Below are 22865 nucleotides of genomic sequence, written 5' to 3'. Positions count from 1 at the left end.
TCACCATCATCATTAAGTTGTGTTAATCTCACATAGTTGGAAAAAAAGTGACAATTTAATTAACTTGAGGCTCCTACGACTTAGGCAATGATGTGAACACAAGGAGAAGGATGTATTATGAACACACAACAAATTGAAGTAAAAAATAATGAGATACTAAATTGATAAGATATATCAAAAGAACCTCGATTCAACATTTAAAAAAGTATAAATATTAGATATTGAATATGGAAGACGCCACAATCTTGAAATTTAAGTTGATAAGTTTTTAAATGTCATAAGTAATTGTCTTGATAAATTCTAGTTCAATGAAAAACCAACGAGCGAAAGTCTCACCATATTTTAGATTGAAATAAACTAAAATTACATATCATATGTGACCGCCACCTCATTTATTTATAACTATTGAGTAATTTAAAAATCATAAAAGGTTCAAAGGAAATTCATTTAGAAAAGACCTAAGTACACTACATAATTAGTTTGTGCTTAAATCACCATTAGAATCCAAATAAAGGTCAAAATTTGATCTACATATGAGAAGTATCCCTACTGCATAGAAAGAGAGTTAAGTGACTAATTAAGCTCATTTAAAATTTAAATTAGATTAACTAAGACACGTAACTTGCTAATCTGTTTCAATTAGCATATTAAATACTTCATCTTCAATTAACACATTAATTAAGTAAATCTATTTCAATTATAACTTTAACATTAACATATTCAATTAGCACATTAAATACTTCATCTTTTTAGTCTTATATAATTGGATATTCATTAATGCATAATGGATCATAAAAATATCTAAGGTAAAATAATCCTTTTCTTCCATGATCTTAACTTGATATCCCTTGTTATCTTGTTGAGCTGCAACTTGTTCTTCCTTTTGGACTCCATCAAGTAATAATAAAAAAAGATAAACGCTTTCCTCTAATTTTTTATTCAAAGTCGGTCATACTTTTGACGTGTTATAATGAAATAGATCTTGATCTGTCTCATCTATTAAACTTAATACTTTTTTATGACTTGAATGGGAATCAACCAAACATATGAATCGGATTATATGAGGCAAAGGTTAAAAAAATGATTTTTTTTATTGTTGCAAAATTTCATTTTAAAAAAATATCACAAGTCATCTTATCTTATTTTTAACTTTGAAAATATCTTCATATCCAATGTTAATGTAATTGCTATATATTCTAATAATTTTAAACTAATATAATAGTATTAAAGTAATTTTATGCAAGTCAACTTAAAAAGTATATTTTAATATAATAATTTAATCAAATTGAAATAATTTTTTATTTATCGAAATTATTAATACTATTACAATAAAGGTACTTTAAAATAAAATTTCCTTTTGATATTTTTTATAATAAAAAACGAAAACCATTTTTTTATTTTTGCCCTAACAACCGTTCCTAATCTTCTCAATTAACCCTCTTAAATTAAAATTTAAAATACTTTTAATAATAAAAAAATCAATATATTTTACTAATTAATTGTTGACGTCAGTCGTGACGACACAAGAAGTCTCCCTCCACACCGAGTCTTTGGTTTCCTTTTATCACCAGTTCCACCACCAGAGAAGAGAGAGAGAGAGAGAGAGAGAGGAGAGAAAAAGATGGCGGCCGAGCGGCGAGTTCATCTCCTGTTGGTCCCGTTCCCGGCGGCCGGTCATATCCTGCCTCTTCTAGACCTCGCCCGCCTCCTCTCAGAAAGCTTCCACCCCGCCGTCATCGTCACAGTCGCCGTCACACCCAAAAACGTCTCTCTCCTCGCCGCCCGCTGCCCCGCCGCCTCCCCCCTCGTCCTCCCCTTCCCCTCCGACCCAGCCATCCCTCCAGGCATCGAGAACGCTCACGAAGATCCCTGTCCCGACGTTCGCCTCCTTATACGCGCCTTCGCCGGCCTCCATCTTCCCCTCCTCCGCTGGGCCAAGGACCATCGCCCCACCGCACTCCTCTCCGACTTCTTCTGCGGTTTTACCCACAGCCTCGCTGCTGAGCTTGGCGTTCCTCGCCTCGTATTCTCCCCCTCCAGGGCGCTGTGCCTCTCTCTTCTTCCACTCGCTCTGGCGCCGGATGCCAAAGAGGAACGACCCTAATGATGCCGTCGAGCTCATACTCTTCCCCGATCTACCTGGTTCGCCGCTCTACCCGTGGCGCCACCTCAACTCCACCTACCGTCGGTACGTCGAGGGCGACCCGCTGTCGGAGTTCGTTAAGGAAATGTACCTCGCCAACACCCGCAGCTGGGGCTTTGTCTTCAACACCTTCGCCGAGCTCGAGAGGACTTACCTCCACCACCTCCGGCGTGATCTAGGGCACGCCCGCGTCTGGGCCGTGGGACCCGTCGCCCCGCCAGTGCCAGGGACCTCGATCGGATTGGACGAGCGGCTGGCAGGTTGGCTCGCCGAATCCCCGGACGGATCCGTGGTATACGTAGCCTTCGGGAGCATGGCCGAGCTGTCGCCGGCGCAAGCGGAGGCGCTGGCTGCTGGGCTGGAGCGCAGCCGGGCTCGATTCGTGTGGGCGACCAGAGGGGCGGTGGCGATGCCGGTGGGGTTCGAGGATCGTGTGGCGGGACGGGGCCTTGTGCTCGCCGGGTGGGCGCCACAGGTGGCGATCCTGAACCACGCGGCGGTGGGGGCGTTCATCAGCCACTGCGGGTGGAACTCGGTACTGGAGGCGGTGGCGGCGGGGGTCTCGCTGCTGACGTGGCCGATGACCGCCGACCAGTTCTTCAACGCGAGGCTGCTGGAGGAGGAGATAGGCACGGGGTTGAGGGCGTGCGAGGGCGGCGAGGAAGCCGTGCCGGAACCGGACGAGCTGGCGCGCCTGGTGGCGGAGGCGGTGGGCGAAGCGGGGAGAGCGCAGAGGGAGAAGGCGCGGGAGTTAGGGAGAAAGGCGGTGGAGGCGGTGTCAGAAGGCGGCAGCTCGGCCAGAGATTTGGCGGACCTGGTGGACCAGCTGTCGAAGGTTTCAATAGATCAAACAGTGGCAGAGCAGACAGGCTAACAAGACAATCGTTTGAAAAACCATTTCCTTTCCATTTAGCTTACAAGCTGTTTTACTAAGTCAATGTCTTGTAGTTTTCTTTACTTCTTCAACCTGAACAATTGATGAATCAATGAACATCCTCTAAGAAAAAGCTCGTGAAATAGAATGGCATGCACACAAGTCTATGATGATCAAGAAAACCATACTGACAATAATTAGTAAACAAGTATATTACTTTCCTTCATCTGCACTTCCTCCGAAGAACCCTACTGGTATACGTCTTTAGGGTTCCGGCTACAGAAAATAGGAAGAATCAAATAAAACAATGAACTTTCCAGCAAAAACAGCAATCTTTAACAAAATGGTGTAAGGCAGACTTCAGCTTTACGCAGCAAACTCCAATCAATCAGCAGCTCCAGCGAGTCCATCGATTTCGAGATCACTGATCTGGAAAAAGGAAGAGAAGGGAAGGGTGAAAATATAAAATATTAATTTATCTGGAGGTTTGGTTAATGTTTTAGAGATTGGGAGGATGGTAACATTAAAATATATATATATAGAAAGAATACACGACTCCACTGGGGATCGAACCCAGAATCTCTGGTTCCGTAGACCAGCGCCTTATCCATTGGGCCATGGAGTCTTGTTCGTTCACTGTTTTCCGTTTAATTTTATTATTAAGTAATTAATAAGGATTAGAAAATAATAAAAGTGTGAAAAAGAGGACGGAAAGGCATTATCGACAAACTACCCTCCTTTATTATATGTGACATATGTATTACTATATAAGTATCACTCATGAGCAAAAAAATTGATTAAATCAAATTAATCAATTGAAATTAACAGTTGGATTCCATCAGTTCAGAATATTTTTTAAAATATTAATTATTTCAGTTAAATCAATTCGATTTTGATTTTAAAAATCTAAATTCGATTTTAATAGAGTGAAAAAAGGAGTCATATATCCCTTATTCTAATCTAAAATAGGCTTAGTCCCACTTAACCTAAGATAACCTAAAACGCTTCACTTCAACTCATATATACAATCCAATCGACAAAATTATAACTAGTTAGACATATTGAAATTAACCAACATCAATTTGATGAATTCATCTCATCAATATTTCTCTAAACTCATGCAAATTTAACCATAAACCTAAACTATGTTTTGATAATAATCTTGTTACCTCCTCAGCCTTTTCGATAATCAAACCCCAATCTTTCATCTGATCAACATTGCTCCATGTGAAATTACTAAGCCTAACGACAGATTCAACATTTTTACTAAAGTTTTGACAACAATTTATATATATATATGCTTTTTTTTTTCAAAACAAATAGAATATTCTAGATTCTAGATTCTAGATTCCATACCCATCCAGATCTGCCCAAAACGAGCGTTCTTTGGGCCGCTTTCTCTCCACCTTCTTTCTCCGTTAATTGGTTCTGGCTCGGGATGAGTCTCGACTGTACCAGTTATGGCATACACTTCAGTAGATCTGAAGGAGCGCCAGCGGAGGACAAACGATTGCGGTGGGAATAGCGAGGAAGCACAGAAGTAGTAGGTCTACGAGGCTCTTCCTGCTCCGGCATTGTTCTGGCGAGAAAGGGATAGAGAGGTGAGTCTGGGAAGATCTTCATGCTTCGCTTCGAGACGTCGCCGCTGAATGATTCATCGCGCGTGCAAAGGAAATGGGTAATCTTCGGCCAACCACCGCTCTTTGGGAAAATGGTCTCACCAGTTTCATTCTTTAATTGTCTTTCAAGTCAAGCTTTCTGTTAATGACATCCTCATTTAGACATTCATGGTCCATAAAGAGAGGGAGGGATGATATCAAAAAGACAAGAAAACAAAAACGTTTGCAATTTTAGTTTTAGGAACATGACCTAGCAACTTCAACGTGATTGGATTTTGGTTCCTCTATCTTTGCCACTTCTTATCAGCAATACAGCCTGATTCCCAAATCATATGGATGTGTCATTCTGGAAACGAAGTGGTGTTTGTATTTGAGATTTGATTCAACCAACCTTTGCTCAAGAAGCCATGAAAGAGAGCTGTTGCTTTAAGAACAATTATGATGCAATCAGCAAACCTTGTGTTACCTCTCCCATTAGTGGCATGCCAGAAACAGATGCAAAAAGTATTTCACACACAATTGTTCTTTAGTGTAATCTATACAACCTAAATTGTGCCCAGGCACATCTTACTGACTTCATGGGCTGTACCTAGCATGGCCCATGACTGCCGGCCGGTGTGTCTGGAATGACACAGAAATGGACAAAAAAAGAAATCTTTGATGGATGGAATAGAGATGCAAATGCAAAACTTAAATCAAGCCATTATTGTTAATTACGATCAATACATCATTACTACTCGTAACTGATTATCCTATTGTATATTTCAGGATAGATACTTTGTTTTGCTTTTTTACATACTGTCTATTTCAGAGTTATTGAAGGAGCAAAATTTCATATTGCCTGAGGCCCTTGGCTCTATAAATGAAGTATTCAAATACCATAAAGTAATTATCTGAAAGAGATTGGAAAGATATTAACATTTCCAATGTGAATTGCAGAGAGAACTGATTTGTCTGTTAAATGCAAGCAATAATCAACATTTTCTTCAATTATAGAAACCTTAATGAAATACTAAAAGAGAGAAAACATTAGAGAGCAACAAAAACCTACTTAGACTTAAACAGAGAAAATTCATTTACAGTTCGCATAAATATTGGAAAAGTGACCGATATAGTGATGGTAAGCTAATTGATATCTTTTTTACTGAATCTTTGTTTGGAACATTAGGAATCAAGTAGCTGTTTTCCCCATTTCATTTGTGTAGTCATTGTAGAAATGCTAAATGTTTGAAATAGAATTTGACCTGCTTGACACTAAATTGTATCATTCAAAAAGGCTTATTGCCCATAGCCAAAAGAAATTGTCTTTAAAGTTCTTGCATTATGGAATTTTCATTTTAAATCTTCTTTGTGTGCACAATAAGTTGTTTGAATACGAATACCTCCTACCTTTTTAAGTTTTTTAGTCTCATATGCTTTCTTTCTTATGCTAATCACAAATATAATTCTAGATTACTCAAGAAAAGAAGAACTAATAGAAATAGCGATTAGCGAACATGACTATTGATTTTTTTTTCATATGCCTACAACTAGCTATCAATTTGTGGTGCCCTTCTGTAGCTACACATTTGTAACACTTCATGCAATATCTCATCTGGCATGTTTGAGAATCTATACAAATTCATTTTTTTTTAACCTCTGACATATGAGACTTCGTGCGGTATCCAACTGATGGGGCAGGTGATTAGGTAGTGGAAAGAGTTCCCCCTTTGATTGCTGTCATTTGCATTAATAACCATGCACCTTTTCTTTTTCTATTCTTTGCTGGACGAATTACTGAACTTAGCGAAACCTGCACACAACCTTTTACTAGACGTTACTCATACCATGGAAGTGTTCCATCAAGCAATTCAACTCTGTGACCTCTTCGTTTAGGTCCAGCAGTCAATCTCTTGTAAGAAAAGTCATCAACCCCACCTGCTCACTAATTAGATCCTGTGTCATGTCCTAATCCTTTTTAATCTAAGTTATTCAAAATGTTTGCTCATCAAATAGGAGACGATGACACATGGCCTTCAACTTTGCCTATCGCTTGAGTGAGGCTATCATTGATATCATTGTTAAGGAAATAGAAATGGCAAGCTTTAGTATTGTTCTATCTAACTGGTCCCTTCCTATCATTGTTACTAACTTGCATATGTTTTTTTACATGGCAGCCAAGTCAAAAGTTTAACTGCCTGAGATGGTATATTTCTTGCCTACTTAATCTAAAACAATCTATTTAATTTATCTAGAAGGTTATGTTAACTTTAAGATTCCACATATATATGAATGTGGAACTGACTACAAGTTTGGTTGACTAAATTATTCAGAAACATGTATTGATAACTACAGTTCTTCAAACATTGTGTCTATTCTTATGGGAATACGCATCTAATCTAATTGGGGAAGAGTTCAAAGTGACATTTTATGCGTTAGTTTTTTGCTGTTGAAGAACTGTAAAGAGAAAAAGAAGTGAAGTTAGAAACAAGAGTTGGATATATTAGCATCAAATCGCAATCCATGCATACATATGAAGGATATTAGATCAACCATGTATATATATTGCATGTTTGCATCAATGATACAAATGCAGTTCTTTGATGTCAACCAGGTACCATACAAAGGCTATTTCACAAAATTTGAACACTCCCCTCGAACAGAAGCAAAAACAAGTAAATACTGACAGAAAAATGCAAGATCATCGAAAAAGTTCAGGCAAAATCAGTTGAGAATTGTCCATCGAACAAGCTGTCAGACCATGAGGGAGGAAGGTCACTGCCAACATAGCTGTAGCTGCTACTAGCTTCCCCGAGGTTGCCAAAGTATATGTCGGTGAGTGGAGGCAGAGGTGAATGAGACAAGAACGGTGACCTGGGTGAGTTCTCTCTTTGGCTAAACTCGGTGAATATGGAAGATTGATTATCATTCTTGATGCTTACGGGTTGATCGAAGGAGCATGGAATTTGAGTCTCTGGAAATGTTTGAGGATGATTCAGATGATCGATATCTTCTTGGACAGGAATGGAGTCTGTGCCAGTGATATGGTTAATTAAGCCATTGGTATCTGCACTACTCGCGATGGAAGCCAACATCTGGAGCTGCTGCAAGTACTGGAGCTTCGTGGCCTGGTTCACATCGGCTTGGAGCCCTGCAGCAATACTGTGGCCATCCCAAGGCGACCGACCTTCAACAAAGTCACGCAGCTTGGCGAAGGCGATGAGCTGTTGCAGGGTGGCAAAAAAATTCGTTCTTGGGCGGTGCGTCATCGGATCAAACCCCATCTGGATGAGCTTCTTCTTCAGGTGAGTGTTCCAAAAGTTCTTAATCTCGTTGTCTGTTCTCCCTGGCAGCCGTGAAGCTATGGCCGACCACCTAAAGCATTCCCATTCGCATTAGAAACTCAATGCAAAGTCAATATGGGCATACCGAAGAAACACTGTATATTACTTGTTCCCGAGGACGGAGTGGAGATCAAGGATGGTTTGTTCTTCCTCTGGAGAGAACTTGCCTCTTTTGATATCTGGCCTCAAATAGTTTGTCCATCGCAATCTACAACTCTTGCCGCATCTATTTAATCCTGTTTACAACAAAAGATTTATTCATCATATTCACCAAAGTAATCATCTGTGTGTTTCTATATAATGATTCAGGAAAAGAAGAGGGAAATAGAGGACCTGCAAGTTTTGGAAGGGCTCTCCAACTGCCATGGCCGTGCTTCTCGATGTACTGCACCAGCTTGCGGTCTTCTTCAGGAGTCCAAGGACCCTTCTTGAGGCCATTGATCTTATCATCTCCGCAAGGGGATCTCCCCATTCGAGACCTGCACAGATTAAGGTACACAACTCCACCCCTTGAATTCCTAGTGTTATATTTAAAATTACATGCACGAGTTGAGTGGTGGCATGCTTGTGTCCCATATTTATACACGTTACTTCAGGTTTGTTTGCCACCCCAATAATTAAAATGATTAGTTCAAAATACAAATGTTAATTAAAAGTTGATTAATTTGATTGGCTGGAGTAGTGACGTAATTATTCACCAACATTGATGGCCCATGTACCTTGGAATTATAAGTTCAAGAAGGTTGATCACAGTGATTAAATGGCCGTGGGATGGGGATGGCCACGTGAATTGCAACGTGGGATCATTAGGCTTCTCCATGCACGCAACGTAATTTCTTTTTTTCTTCTTTTTAAATAATTGTTTGCAAGGACAATATACCTTAAATAAGACCGGTAACATGGCATATTAATTATTATCAAAAGTGTACTTCGTTATTTTGCATCCCTATTTATAGTCTAATTTATTGAAAAGTAAAAAAAATTAAAGAAAAGCAGCTGTTCATTATTTATTTATTTATTTACTTTCAGCTGCATGCTGCTCCACTTGGAAATAGACAGATTTCCTACCCTAACCAAACCCTTTCCTATTTGCTAGATTTGATACTTTCAGTACTTGTTTCTCTTCGCCTTTATTAATTCTATACATCAAAGGATCATTTGTAGATTGTAAATAAATAAATAATGCTCTTAAAATCATTCTCAGATTTTCATGTTAGTTCTCAGTTTGCCCCCTTAAGTTTTTCTTATTTTAGTCCCATAATTTCCCCCAAAATTATTGAAGACAATAATTTTCCTGGGAGCATACTGCCTTACCTATTTTTTATTCTCTCTGTTTCCCTCTTTAACATAGTTTTCTATAATGCATTTTTTTTTATAATTGCATCAAATGTTTGGGGAGTAAATTGAAAGTTGAATTGATATTATGTATAATTATCACATGGTTTACCAAAAATTATGGTTTGATGGAGAGTTATAAGGTCACTGCATATGAAATCTCAGACGCAACTGTCCTCATCTCCAACTACATAGTATATAATTGTATGGATATAATAAATGGATAATTATACTTCCATAATCTTCTCATTACCAACCATTTTGTTTCTAGATTCTAATATATTGTTGGGATTTGTTAAATTAAATAAAAAAATCTAAATTTTAAAGTACTTTCCAATCTATCTAAATGTTTCAATATAAACTTTTGTATTATTTCAATTTAACCTAATCGTTTGTCCACCTCCTATTTTAATATTTATTGATTATATAATAATGATTCAGAGTAAGAAGCATTCTTGTGCCAAAATTGAAAATATCTTGTTACAATAGGACAAGGCCAAAATAGCTTAAAAAGCCTTAGATATCAAATGAAAGTAAGTGAAACTTTTGAGTAAATTTGAAAATAACTTAAATGTTTGAGATGTTTTTATTAATTAACCCTCTTCGAAATTTGCTGATTATTCAATTGATTAAAACAATTTATTTGTGGAGGTTAACGGGAGGTTGAGAAGATGTAGGGATAGGAGATGGCTTATCTGACAATCTTAATATTTGAAGGATAAAAATTGACTGGTAGGAGAACCACTAAATATTGTAGCAGGTAAGGTTGAAGACCACATCCTCATTAAACATATATGAGCACCAAACAGAGCTTAGGTCCAGGTTAATTTTTCTCTTAGAAAAATTGTTTAATTTGAATTAAAATTTTGTTTAATTTTTCTCTAGTTTGCCATTGTTTAAACAACATTTTTAATTAGCAAGCTGAGTTTTTTTTAATAAGTAAACAACTGCTACATTATTAAGGTTAAGATCTTCTACATGACAAATCATATCATTATACCATCAATTCATATTGTTCTAACTAGGGTTCACCATGAGATTAGCTTCATGGAGTTTATTGTAAGACTAGATCATATTACAATTTTTTTTTCCAACTTCTCTTTTCTGCTTTATGATCAAGAAATTGTGTTTGTCCTAACTAGGATTGACTGTTTAAATTTGAACGTTTCATAAATTACAAATTTATGTGTTTCTCTTCGGCTTTGGATTTTGTACATAACATTGATTGAGTGACTATAAAATATAACTAGCTTCTTATCCACACTAGAAACCCAAGAAGGGTAGAGGAAGGAGATTAGGGCAATGTAAGCATAGATAGCTCTAGTAGGGGTGCAACAGAGAGGAGGCGAAGTAGAGGCGGTAGTGGCAATTCGGTTTAGCGTCAAGATGGGATGCTTGGGTCACTTGTCATGCGAAGATGGGCATACCAAGGTGATCAATCACCAGTGTTGAATGTTGATGAGTGCCACCATCCCGGCACCTATCACCGCCTATAGTGAACCTCACCTGGTCCTTCAACACTGCCGCTTGCAAACTTCGCAGCCCAAATTTGGTGATAGCAACTTCCACAATCTAAAAGTCATATATATTAAACTATAAATCTTTAATTTTCTTAAAGTATCAAATATCTTTTGCATTCAACCCAATCAGTCAAGTTTGGACAAAACATGATCAATGAGCTTTATTTCACTGCAAAACTACCCTCATAACAATAATTTGAAAGACCAACTACACCTTATAAAAAAATTAATAAATAGTTGGCACCACAGCATCACTGGCTGCAAAGAGCAAATGCAAGAGGACAATAGAAGAAAGGCTCTTCTCCTTCTTTTCTTCTACCTTTCCTTGCCTTTGCATGTTGCATAATTTGCATTGCATGACTTTAATAAACTTTTTTTTTCCACAGTTGCATCATTTGGTTTCAACTACAAGTTAAGTATTAATAAGTTACTAAAACACAATATCAGAGAATACTACTAACTCACTTTTTGAACTAAGAAGCTAGCTATTGTGTCTCATATTTTAGGGTGGTTGCTTCCTCAATTAGGGTTCCATGCTGCATGGACTATCTAAGGAATAAAAAATCATTAGGAAAAAAATATCATGCATATGCACATATATTGAAGAAATAATAATCAATCAAGTGATTAATTAACTAATCCTCTTAAGCCTATATACAATATATATGCACATGCATTTGGCAACTAGTCTGCTAAATTACAGATTTTGGTATGCTATTAATTGAAGAGGATTTTGAGATAAAGTAATAATGAGTTGACTAGGTTACAAATGAGATAATATTCCATTTGTCAGCTTCGAACCAATTGTGATGCACATGAATATATAAACAATTGTGGTGTCTATCCTGTTCTGCACAGGGTCCTGCAAATCCAATGCTAAGTTCATCAAATCTTTACCTATTCAATGAAAAGTAAAAGGCAAAAAGGTAATTGCACCTTTTTCATGGAGAAGTTCAACCCTCAAAGTTAATTAAGTTGGTGGTTATGACTTTTTAACTCTTCACTGTCATTAGTTGGATGCTAATTGCTAATACATCAGGATGTGGACAAAAGGATTAGGACATTAAATGATTCTGAATCAATTTATTTAGTAATAATAGAGACATGTAGAGACCATTAATCATTGAGATGAAAGACAATCCCTTTTTTTCCCTTCTACAAATGCTTGTGGGAATTATTGCATTGTCAATACATAAAGCAGCTTGTTTGATCTGAATAGAACATCTTGAGAGGAATAAGCTAAAGAATAAAGAAACTCTTCACTACTAATGCTAAATTACTTGAATGTGCTGTAATATTGATTTCTTCTCTGCAGAAACGTTTTCTGCATTGACATCCCAAAGTATGGTTTACTGGGGGAATGGTCTCATTCTTGTATCTTCCTTGCCCTCTAACAAGGGAAATGAACTGGAATCAAATGGAAGGCTTGCAGCTTACTTGCAAGTCATTGAACTCGTGAGGTTGATGAGTCTCTTGTGGCAATGGAGCTCGGCCGGCAAGGGCTTGAGATGGGGAGGAGGGTGGTGGGCGGTTGACTGGGGAGGGAGGTTGGTGAAGTCAGGCAACCAGCTGGGCCAAACTAGAGAGGAAGGGGCATGAGAGAAAAATTGAATTTTTTTCTCTGAATTTTAGCATGTCACTTTCAACAACATATCAAATCATCACATATTTTGCATTTTCACAAGATAATCTACGTGATCAAAACAATTTCAGAACATACCAAGAAGTTTGGCATTCAACAAGAGCCACAATCCTTCTTTCTTTCATAACATATTCATATATGTGAAATTGTCTTCTCTTATATATACACCTCCCGATCGCTTTGCTTTAGTTAAGATAAGAAAAAAAATTCCAAAAAACAAATTAAAGATATCAGGAAGGAATTGTATTACCTAAAGCCTAAAATTTTATCAGCTCTTGCATCAAAGTATATATACACAGGTAGCTTCAGCTCTGTTTGATTTTGTTCCTGCAACCATGAATCTGCTGCATTATCTACTGCTAGATAACTTACTCAAAATGCTTTTGTTGATCAGCTGTTGTTGGACCTAGATTCTGAGCGCTGGCATAAACAATCGGGTAAAGGATTCTCATAGAATGATTCCTCCGATCGAAACCTCTCCATCCCCCTTGTTCCTGAGGCAGGACCTTTTCTTTTACGAGGGGATCCTTGCCTGATGAAAGATCACAATGGTGATCAGCATCAAAGAAGGAATGTACTCCATGAAAGATTATAGTGAATCCGCATACCTCTTCTTATGGATTTCAAGAATTATACTCGGTAACTTTTCTCCTTGACGCAATCCTTGGTCGACTTTATCAAACAAACGAACAAGTGTTTTCCTGTGGGCCAAATAAATGGAAATGGAATCAAGATATTTGGAAGAGATATTGATTGGAATGTGTTAAGCAGGCAATTCAGAACATTGAACACACCTGTCAGGAGTGATGGTTCTTCGGTGGCCTAAGTATCGCCGATGACCATTAACTGCCCTTGCCATGTTTCCAGAGTAGGATGGAATGAACACATCACTCTCAACTGATACAATATAATCCAATGCTGCCATTTGAGCCGCATATGGTCTGAACGGTTCGAGCTCAGTGGCCGATGCTAGTTTATCCTGCAAAGACATGTTTAGGCTAAGATTCAAGGAAGAAGGAGAATATCTACTTATTCAAAACATTGCTTCTTCACTTATACTTAATGGGTCTTTCTTAAGTTATTCATATGAAAGGTTCTTTGCAGTTATAGTTCATGAATTTAAGGGCATGACTGTTGTAGTTTCATCCAGTTGTACCTTGCTCAATAGCACGGGGAAACGAGATCGGAGATCAGCCATGTGAGAATCACCACCATATATTTCCCCCGAAGCAATATATATCGGAGTATCGGACGGATATCCTAGAGAAGAAAGGAAAGTCCCAACCTCCTTTGGCGTCAAGGGGCAATAACCCTTGAGTCTTTGTTGAACAGGATCAATATCTTTCACCTTCCAGTAAGGCGTCGTTTCCCTAGAGTTAAAGAATAAGTAAAGAAGGATTAATGGTCCAGAGAGAAAGATTAGAAGGAAAACAGTAATTCATCGTAAAAATATTTTACCTGATTGTCGTTAGCTCTTCTGCTTCAGAAATATTCAGACCATATGAGCAACCACTAAAAGCAAGCATATCCTTCTCATAACGCAAGTGCAAAGCAATAAAAGGACCATATGATCTCATTCTCTCCACCAATGACTACAAAAATTAGGTTAAAATGTATCAGTGTGAAACAACCTACAACTTAATTTAGTACATTTACGAATATAAAGCATATGGTAGCTAAACTATTACTTTTCCTAGTGCCTGGATGCCAGGAACAAATCGAAGAGACTCGTAGAAAGCTCTACAACGAAGCTTCTGAATTTCTGCAGGCATATTATTGTTAGCGAGACGAGAATCCGATTTTGCAGATTTGATGACCTGACAAACAAGAATTTGGATTTGGCAATACTGCACCATAAAGATGTTATTCTACTTGGTTTCATGGAAGCAGCTGTACCTTGTAATCATCCCATAGTTTTGATATCTCATCCTGATAATACTCCAGTGGAGACCAACTTCTGAAATATTTCACAGATTTGGTAATCGTAGCCAGCTCCTTGGGCAGTTTTTTCACAATTCTAACATCATTCTCCAAAGAATGTATGAAGTACTCTTCGTCGAAGACATCGGAAAAATTGCTGCGATAAATAACACAGTTAAGAAAATTTACAGTTCTTGAATGATATGGAGAAATCTAACACATACAGTATGTACCTTAAGTCATGCCAAAATGAGCCCTTATCGAGCTTTGGAATCACAAGAGTGGCATTGATGATACGTGCAACCGCGACCATGTCGGCGATCTATCATGAAAAGCACAAACTTAAAGGAATCTAGGAAGCTTGATTGCACAAGAACTGGAACTTTCCGCGAGAAAAAGAATCATTTGGGATTCAAAAAGAATTTTTGTCAATTGCTGAATCATTTGAACTATTGACTGGTTTTTCTATTATTATTGTAGGTGTTGGTCTCTATGGTGTTCTGATGAACAAGTGTTTTCCACTTGTTGAAATAAGATGCCTTTTCTACTAGAAGATTTTATGGAGGAAAAGAGGCATATGCAAACGATATCTATCTTATAAAAAAAATAAAGGGAAAAAAAACATTTTCGTGGTACATGAAGACAAATCCAAAGGATAGATACAACAAAGAGTCCAAAGTTGAATTTGAAAGCCTTCGTTAGCAGTCAATTCAACAAGAACAGCTCCATTGGTCAATTGCCTATCACAAGATTCTTGAGTGCCAACCAAAGGGTAATTGGTCAGCAATTGTTATCTAATCATCCCGAACTACCTGCCATGCCTTCCATCTCCAAAACTGACTTTGACTTGTCAACCATTAACTGAGTAACTTGAAAGCGATTTAAGATATGATTTGGATTTCATCCTGCTCACTTTGTAGTAATTTCCGTATGAAAACGTTGGCTTATCTCACTAGTGTTGCATGCAAGGAGAATAAGCTTCTTCATTAGAATTAGTTGATTCTTACTATTTTCCCAATGCATCCAAATGGATTAGAATTCCAAACAACAACAATTTTTCTTTCTTGAAGAAAGAGAATTCCTTACCCCTGCTCTCATCTGGTTCAAGCCACCATTTGCGCTGACGAACAAGTAGCCTCTTGATGCCCCAGGAGCTGTAGTAGAAGAAGAGAGTTTCACAGAATGAAACGCTGAATTTTTTCATTTGCAAGTCAGTTAATGTCGATTTTCTTACGCGAAAATGTTGAGTTTGGCTTAACGCAAGGCACAAAACTGCGACTTGATGGAGCAATCCATAGCTTCGCGTAGTCCTCTCTTTTCTCCCCAGCCGAAGCATTCCACTGTCAGATTTAGAAGGGGTGATGAGAAAGGAAGAGGTGGAACGGTTGCTAAGTAATTGAGATCTTAGACTATAACCCGTCAGTGACCTTGGCGAGTTGAGGAGAAGCCTCCTCTTGGATCCATTTGAGCTCTGAAGGCCGTCTTATGTGCCCTATCCCATCCCTCTGTTTCAGGAAAGCGAGAATTACCATAATTCAGAAACTCTCGCATAAAAGTTTAACAGTGAGAATAAATTGAAAACTGAATAAGAACAGACGATCAGAAGAAATGAGAAAGAACCAGAACAGGATATGGCAAAAAGGGAAGGAAAGGATCAGCAACAAAAGCAACAAAGATCGAGATAGATTTTTTTTTTTAAAGCAAGGAAAATTTCATGCTGTTCAAACAGTTAAGAACAGCTCGAAGATTCCAAGTCTATTGAAGGAACACAATGATATATACACTTTATGTTAGCAAAATCCTAGAGCTGAAAGTCCAGGAAAGGATCGGCAATAAAAAAACATATTTAGGCAACAAAAGGTCGAGATAGATTTTACTTTTAAAAAAACAAAAAAAAAAGAGAGGAAATTTTCATTCTGTTCAAAGAGTTTAAGAACAGCTCGAAGATTCTAAGTCTATTGAAGGAACACAATGATATATACACTTTTTGAAAGGCAAGTTAGTTCCCCAAAATGTCCTACCGCTAAAACCCTACAAGCAAAATAAAGATGAGTATTTCACCATATAATCAAACCTTTGAGACATCGGGAATCGAGGAAAGTAAACGCCAAACAGTGAAACCAAAACCTCGAATGGCGAATCCACGGAAACAGACTACTGGGCTTTCGTTCCATAAACATCGATGACGATTAAGGAAAGGGGCAAAAAAAAAAGGAATCGGAAGGACAGGAGAGACCTGGGAGAGCTTGTAGAAGGAAGCGGTGGAGCGCGACGAGGGGGAAGCGGAAAAATCCACATTGGCGTCGAGCAGCGTTACGAGGAAGACGGTGGCCACGGCGAAGGCCAGCAGGATCGCAAAGATGGCCGCCATGGTGGGCCTCAACCTGCGCCTCTGCTGCATCCCTTCTCCGCCCTGCGACGACGTCGTGCGGAGAAAGGAAGGGATTCGATTCAATGCGTTGCCAGCGAGAGAGAGCGCAATAGCGTCTTCGTGTGCGTGTGAAGGCCTGCTGGGGATTTAAAAGCGAATCGGAATTGCAACTGAAACAGACGACACATAAAAAAAATAATTATTATTATATTTTTATTTTTATGTTTGCTGCATTATTACGTAGAGTGACGTGTATATATATATAACCATTTCAAAAAATAAAAAATATTCGTTTTATATTTTTAAGAGAAACAATTTATGATAATTCAAATGAGGCTTGAAACCTTGGGAGGCCGGCACTTTATTAAATTTATTCTCTTACTTTTCTAATTATTTTCTTGAATAATTGGATTTTTTTTCCCTTCGAATAATTATTTAATTGGTTTTCGTTGATCTCGTGACCGTGAACCACAAAAAGGAAAGCGAGAACGGTTGCCATTCTGCGTCTTCGCACCTCACAGCTTTCAATTCGACCGTTACGGTTGTTAAGATTAAACACTGCAATAAATGCGTTAAGGATCATTTTTAAACGGTTGTTAAGACAAATTATTGTTTAAATATTATTTAAAATTTTAATTTTTTTTAAAAAATGAAATATTTATTCAAAACAATCGTTTTTTTTCATGTGTACGTGTCTAATTTTGTATGCATCGCACGTGTCAACAGATACGTCGATTTAAATTCTAGTCTTGCCGTGCTCCATCATGCTAAGCATAACTCTCGCTTTTGGCCTAATTTGAGCATATATATATATAAAAGAAATAAAAATTTGATTGATTTATCATTTTATTTATTTACTTGTATTTTGACATTCCTAGAAGATTCGACACGTCAAATTGACCGATTGTCACTCGAAACTTCATGGAGTATTTTATATGCTAATTCTCACCTCGGCAAGAATCTTGACTTAGATTATATTCTCACGCGGTTGCAATTATTAAGATAGAATATAAAAGTTTCTTGTCTCCTTTTTTATATTTTTTTAATAACTCATTATTATGTTTTAATAAATTAAATTTTCAAATTGGAATTTTTCTTTTTATTTAAAAAAAAACGAGAATAGTAGTAAATAAACCACGGGAAATGGAGTAGGTACGAAAACATTCCACGAGCTAAGTGGAAACTCCACCTTTCCACTCCAACTAAAAGGGTTCCCGTCTTTTTAGTTCAAGGAGCAACTCCGTAATGCAAATAATTTATATGATGTTTAGTAATACATATCTATGAAATTTGAAATAATAATAGTCTCCTACTTCAGAAGTGAAATTCATCGAGTGTCGAGTTCCACACGATCAATCTCACGATCATCTATAAAAAGATAAATCAAAAAGTTATAGTTAGCTATTACGGGGAGGGCATTATCTCGACTTTGTTGAGATTCGATCTTTATTCACTTCAGCAAATCTGCTCCGTAATAACCAACTCAATCATATCTCGGGGACCAAGAGTAAAGCCACCTTATAAACTACCCGGGCTATAGCCTAGAACCAGACAACATCAAAAAAAGAGAAAAAAAGTTTGGATTTATGGGCAAAAAAAAATTTTGAAAGAATGAAGAAGATAGCCCGAGGTATGAGTCGGTGTAGTCCACAGTCCGGAATCAACCCAGCTAAATTACTCAAACTGACTCCGTCATTATCGGGGACAATAATTATAGTCTTCTAGAACTATGATGTGATGATAAAAGATGGACGAACATCCTAAGTAATAAAAGTCCAAACTTGACTTAGGATTTAAAAAGTTTGAAAAATTTAAGACGATGGACCGTCTGTTATGATCCATCAATACTATCCAATTTATCTGGCAAATGAAAAATTTTCGTAGGATCAGATTAATTATCTTCAAAATTAATTTAAATAATTAGATTATAAATAATAATAATGATTATTATTAAATTTAAAATATTTTTTAAATTATATATATATATACATATATATTGAAAGGTGGTTCATGTCGCACTTGAAGAAAGAAGGATGGATGCGTTTGTTCGCCTTGGGTCGCCATCAAAAGTGCCCTTAAACCTCTGCCCACTCATTATTATTATTATTGGGAAAATTTCCATTTCGCCCTCCTTTCAAACTTATCCTCCTTTTTAAAGACGTCCTTAAAATTTCATGAATATCATCAAAGTCCTTTTCTTAATGACCTTTAAAGTTCCTAAAATATTTTTTAAAAGGAGATAAATTTAGAGGGGGGAAATGAGAAGTGTGCTCATTGTTAATTGTTAAATTCCTAGGAAAAAAACAAAAATAAAGTTGGGAGATGAAGATCACGCGAAGCATGTCATGTTCACATCCATCTCATTGTGGATCTCCACTCCCACAATAAATAGTTGTGTACATCATTGTCTTTAGTCAAGCTTTTTTTTTTAAATGTTATATTGTATTGATAAATCATGAAAAATAATGACAAATGCTTCTCGACCAAACATAAAAAATAAAAAAATAACCGACTTTCATATATAAAAAAAAATAATTGGACGTGTTTTATTTATTTCCTTAAAAATAATATTTCTAACTTTTGGATTTTTTATTTTTCTAAACAATGGACGATGCTCAGCCTACGTTGATTTAGGTCATCTTCAATCGTTAGAACTTTAAATGAATTTTTTTTATAATCTCAATATGTCATATCAATTTTATTTTTTTCACAATAAAAAATCTCTCAATAAATTTTGTTAAAGATTCTACACTATCAAATCTTTCATTTAATATCTTATCATTAATTAATGCTTCATCAAATGGTCCCACCATATGAGAGAAAAAACAATTTTAAAATTTCACTACTAATTTCACAAACCTCTTCAAAATCTTATTTTGGAGATACCCTTACAAATTATTGTGGAACTAAAGAAAGACAAGATTAATTAAACTAAAATAAATGATGGTTTGTTGGTTGTTAAATTGTACACATTCCGAGAAAATTAATAATTTATTGATAAATAAGATAAGTCTATGATTGATGAATTATCAACTACTTAGGATCAATTATATAATAATTAAATTATATATGTTGACACTTAACTAATAGAAGGTTTTGTGTCTTGTCGATATTAAATATTTTAAAATAAAAAATAATATATTCTCAAGTAGATTAAAATCTTATATGGATGTTCACTTTGTCTTGCCATTAAATCATATTAATTTGTTTTATGAAACTTATCTTTTGATCAAATTTGAATTATATATTTATTACAAGTGTAGCATCTTGACTCTGGTTCAGATCTTAGATTTATTTTGCGGGTCAATGAAAATAAATTTTAGAAAATTTATTGAACACCAAGAGCGATAAGAAGAGAGGAGGATGAAAAAAAAATCAAGAAAAAAATATTTTAAATGAGACAATTTTAAATAACAGAAAAATTCTTTTCATATATAACATAACAAAAGAGTTCCTTTAAAAATTCTTAAGATAGAGTATTTTTCAATTCAAAAAGTTTAATAAAATTACATTTCTTAATTATTATTATTTATGTATATTCGATTTAGCATTTACTATATTTATATTGTAATTAAACTACGCTCGAATACAAGCTTTGCCCTTGTGTGATTGATATTTAAATTAATTAAATTATCTTTTATTGCAAAAGGCTGATCGTTGGGAGAGAAGTTAAAATCAAATACATAGAGACAATAAATACAAGTAGGTATCTTTCTATCAACTTATTTATGTTGATATTTCAACACACAAAAAAAGACAGAAAAACAACCAAAAAGCAAAAAATATAGAAATTAAAAAAAATCATATTTAATCCTTTTTATTATAATAACAATTAAGAACTTTAACTTTAAATCTTACAATTTCATTCCATAAGAAATTTAATTTGATTATTTAAGTTGGAAATATTTTCTAAAGATGGTCCATCCAACTTAATATCTACCTTAATTGATTGAAATATTTTATCATCGAGAACATGTAGTTAATCCATTTAGAGGAAATTACAATTTATTCATAGAGAAGATATTAAAAATGGATTCTTAGAATTCAATTTATTTATTTATATTTTTATTCTAAAATTACATCAACAAAAAAAAAATAGCCCGGCTTAAATGGGCCGGGCTTGGCCCGTGTAGCCCACGTTAATGTTGGTGGTGATTTAGATATCGCATAGAAGCTAATGTATTAATCATTTATTTATTTATTTATTTATCATAAACAATATAATTTAATTTTTTTGTTAATTAATAAATGAGAACCTCCAACACAATTTAAATCCGATCTCTCTTTCTTGTTAATATATGATAAACAAATAATAGCTCCGGAGACATAGCTGAGTTGGTTATGACGCAGCAGAGTTGTAGAATAGGATAAGTATTTGAATCCTGACGAAGTTAGGCAATACCCTCTTGTGCCGTGACCAATTGTAATTTTCTGATTTAACTCCTCACAAATGATCGTGGGACCGATCGTGTGCACTAAAATAACGAATTCTACTTTTTATAGAAAAGATAAGCAAATAATAAATCTACTATAAGCAATTATTATTATTGTTAATCAATCAATTAAGCTTACTTATACAACAACTAAAGCATGTATCGCCCCATAGCAAATCCAACTCCGGCGATCCCGATGCACAGGGCCAACGTCAGCCACCAAGCGGCCGCCGTGGCCGCCGCCACTACCTCCCCCTCCTCCTCTTCGTCATCGTCCCTCGGCTGCGGCGCTAATCCCTGTTTCCGCAGCACTGAGATCTCGGCCTCCAGCAGCATCGCCCACCGCCGGTACGACGACAGCCTGAGCGCCTCCTCGAGCAGAAGCTTGCTCAGCTCCTGCCTCCGGCGGCTCTCTTCCGCCGCCTTCTGCTCCGCCTCCCTCGCCCGCGTCTGCGACAGCTGCAGCGCTCTCAGCAGCCTCGTGCTCTCCGCCGGTCCCGATTGCCCAATATCCCACTGATCGGCAACCTCAACGCTGGCGTTCAATTAAGCGACTAAGCTCCTCGACTCATTAAAGCGCAAAATTTTCCCTATTTAATCATCAACTCACTTGATTTTGCGTTCCTCCGCCGCAGCTCTGTGACTGTGATCGCCGCCGCCATGGTCCTCGAGGGGGAAGATCAACTTGACTGGAGGGGGGAGATCGCAGTTCTGGAGGAGGTCGGAAACAGAGCGCTTGGAGAGATCGAAGCCGAGCAACATCTCGCCATCGACGTCGAGTTGCCCAGAAGAATCCCAGAACCATTTCTTGTCGTCGGACGGGGAGTGATCATGAGGGATTACTGATCGTTCGACAGCATCCATGCTCGATCGGATTGGAGATCGGAGGAGGAAATTAAAGAAGGCTGTTTAATTTGCTTGTAATCAAGCAGTTGACGGGAGGCTCAAGTGCAACAATGGCTTGGTGAAGAAGGAACGCGAGGAGGAAGCGTGCAGTGGAGGACAAACAAAATTACGAAAGGAAAGGATATGTAAAAATATTCCTTAGGGTCAATTTCTTCTCAGTTTTTTGTTTTTGTAAAACTCAAGAAGGCATTTTTTTAATCATAAAAGTAACGTCTCATTTTATTTTATTTTTATTCAACGAGTGCTCAATCCTCTTCTAAAATAATACGGTTATCCTTTTTCATTATTATCTCCTCTATATTTTTTTTATTTAAATCATAAATGGAACAAAAGTATTATAATAGTTATGATACCGTAATTATTATAATAATTATAGTTTGTAGTTGTAATAGCTTCTTATAAAAAGAAGTTTTTGAAAAGTCTTTAAATGAAATTTTTGATATAAAATTAAATCATTATGAATTATATTTGATAATAAATATAGATATATTGATTTGATTCAATTAGAAATAAAAATTATGACATCTTAAAATTTATTTAACATTTATAATTATAACATTTATGAAATTGCTAGTTATAATAGTTATAATTTCTTAACTATTGTAATATTTCTCTATAATTTCAAATTTAAATGGAAAATATAAAAGAAACTAATAATAAGAATAGTACAGTGAAGGATGATAGTTGGTTGAATAATTATGCATGGAATAAAGGACTCCTTTGATAAAAAAAAAATCGAGTTAAATAGAGCGTAGATTTCTTGATGATTTCAAAAAAAT

General features: G+C 36.5%; 4 protein-coding genes and 1 non-coding gene across 5 annotated transcripts; 1 reads left to right on the top strand and 4 right to left on the bottom strand.

The window, feature by feature from the left end:
- Positions 1-1616: 1616 nt before the first annotated feature.
- On the top strand, positions 1617-3150 carry LOC141847769 (UDP-glycosyltransferase 89B2-like). The gene is given in 2 exon segments (XM_074735854.1): positions 1617-2059; positions 2061-3150. Coding segments are annotated over 2 exon segments (1395 nt in total). The 5' UTR covers positions 1617-1621; the 3' UTR covers positions 3018-3150.
- Positions 3151-3569: 419 nt separating this feature from the next.
- TRNAR-ACG (transfer RNA arginine (anticodon ACG)) lies at positions 3570-3642 on the bottom strand. Its single transcript has one exon. It is a non-coding gene; the product is annotated as a tRNA-Arg (tRNA).
- A 3687-nt stretch (positions 3643-7329) lies between these two features.
- LOC141847739 (transcription factor MYB93-like) lies at positions 7330-8431 on the bottom strand. Its single transcript, XM_074735814.1, has 3 exons — positions 8293-8431; positions 8066-8195; positions 7330-7990 (listed from the first exon to the last, which is right to left on the bottom strand). Exons 1-3 carry the CDS (start codon positions 8429-8431, stop codon positions 7330-7332), a joined length of 930 nt encoding a protein of 309 aa, XP_074591915.1.
- Positions 8432-12541: 4110 nt separating this feature from the next.
- On the bottom strand, positions 12542-16846 carry LOC141847297 (O-fucosyltransferase 7-like). Its single transcript, XM_074735306.1, has 12 exons — positions 16613-16846; positions 15804-15881; positions 15611-15716; positions 15463-15530; positions 14610-14698; positions 14353-14533; positions 14145-14273; positions 13915-14048; positions 13613-13826; positions 13251-13435; positions 13065-13157; positions 12542-12988 (listed from the first exon to the last, which is right to left on the bottom strand). The coding sequence occupies exons 1-12, from the start codon at positions 16775-16777 to the stop codon at positions 12847-12849; spliced, it is 1584 nt and encodes a 527-aa protein (XP_074591407.1). The 5' UTR covers positions 16778-16846; the 3' UTR covers positions 12542-12846.
- Positions 16847-21279: 4433 nt separating this feature from the next.
- On the bottom strand, positions 21280-22239 carry LOC141848014 (uncharacterized). The gene is made up of 2 exons (XM_074736125.1): positions 21791-22239; positions 21280-21715 (listed from the first exon to the last, which is right to left on the bottom strand). The coding sequence occupies exons 1-2, from the start codon at positions 22042-22044 to the stop codon at positions 21331-21333; spliced, it is 639 nt and encodes a 212-aa protein (XP_074592226.1). The 5' UTR covers positions 22045-22239; the 3' UTR covers positions 21280-21330.
- Between the last annotated feature and the right edge of the window lie 626 nt (positions 22240-22865).

The sequence above is a fragment of the Curcuma longa genome, chromosome 16, assembly GCF_044706935.1.
Source record: "Curcuma longa cultivar G26 ecotype Majalengka, Jawa Barat chromosome 16, ITB_CL_G26_1.1, whole genome shotgun sequence".
In the NCBI taxonomy this organism is placed as follows: domain Eukaryota; kingdom Viridiplantae; phylum Streptophyta; class Magnoliopsida; order Zingiberales; family Zingiberaceae; genus Curcuma; species Curcuma longa.
The sequence above is the reverse complement of the archived record's forward strand: the minus strand, read 5'-3'. Positions and strand labels throughout refer to the sequence as shown.

Coding starts and splice junctions, on each gene's coding strand:
- LOC141847739 (XM_074735814.1), bottom strand. CDS start 8,431: ATGGGGAGATCCCCTTGCGGAGATGATAAGATCAATGGCCTCAAGAAG. Junction 8,196..8,292: donor AGCCCTTCCAAAACTTGCAG/GTCCTCTATTTC, acceptor TGTTGTAAACAG/GATTAAATAGATGCGGCAAG. Junction 7,991..8,065: donor CACTCCGTCCTCGGGAACAA/GTAATATACAGT, acceptor GGAATGCTTTAG/GTGGTCGGCCATAGCTTCAC.
- LOC141847297 (XM_074735306.1), bottom strand. CDS start 16,777: ATGCAGCAGAGGCGCAGGTTGAGGCCCACCATGGCGGCCATCTTTGCG. Junction 15,717..15,803: donor CTTCTCCTCAACTCGCCAAG/GTCACTGACGGG, acceptor TAAATCTGACAG/TGGAATGCTTCGGCTGGGGA. Junction 14,534..14,609: donor TCATTTTGGCATGACTTAAG/GTACATACTGTA, acceptor TATTTATCGCAG/CAATTTTTCCGATGTCTTCG.
- LOC141848014 (XM_074736125.1), bottom strand. CDS start 22,044: ATGGATGCTGTCGAACGATCAGTAATCCCTCATGATCACTCCCCGTCC. Junction 21,716..21,790: donor GCGGAGGAACGCAAAATCAA/GTGAGTTGATGA, acceptor ATTGAACGCCAG/CGTTGAGGTTGCCGATCAGT.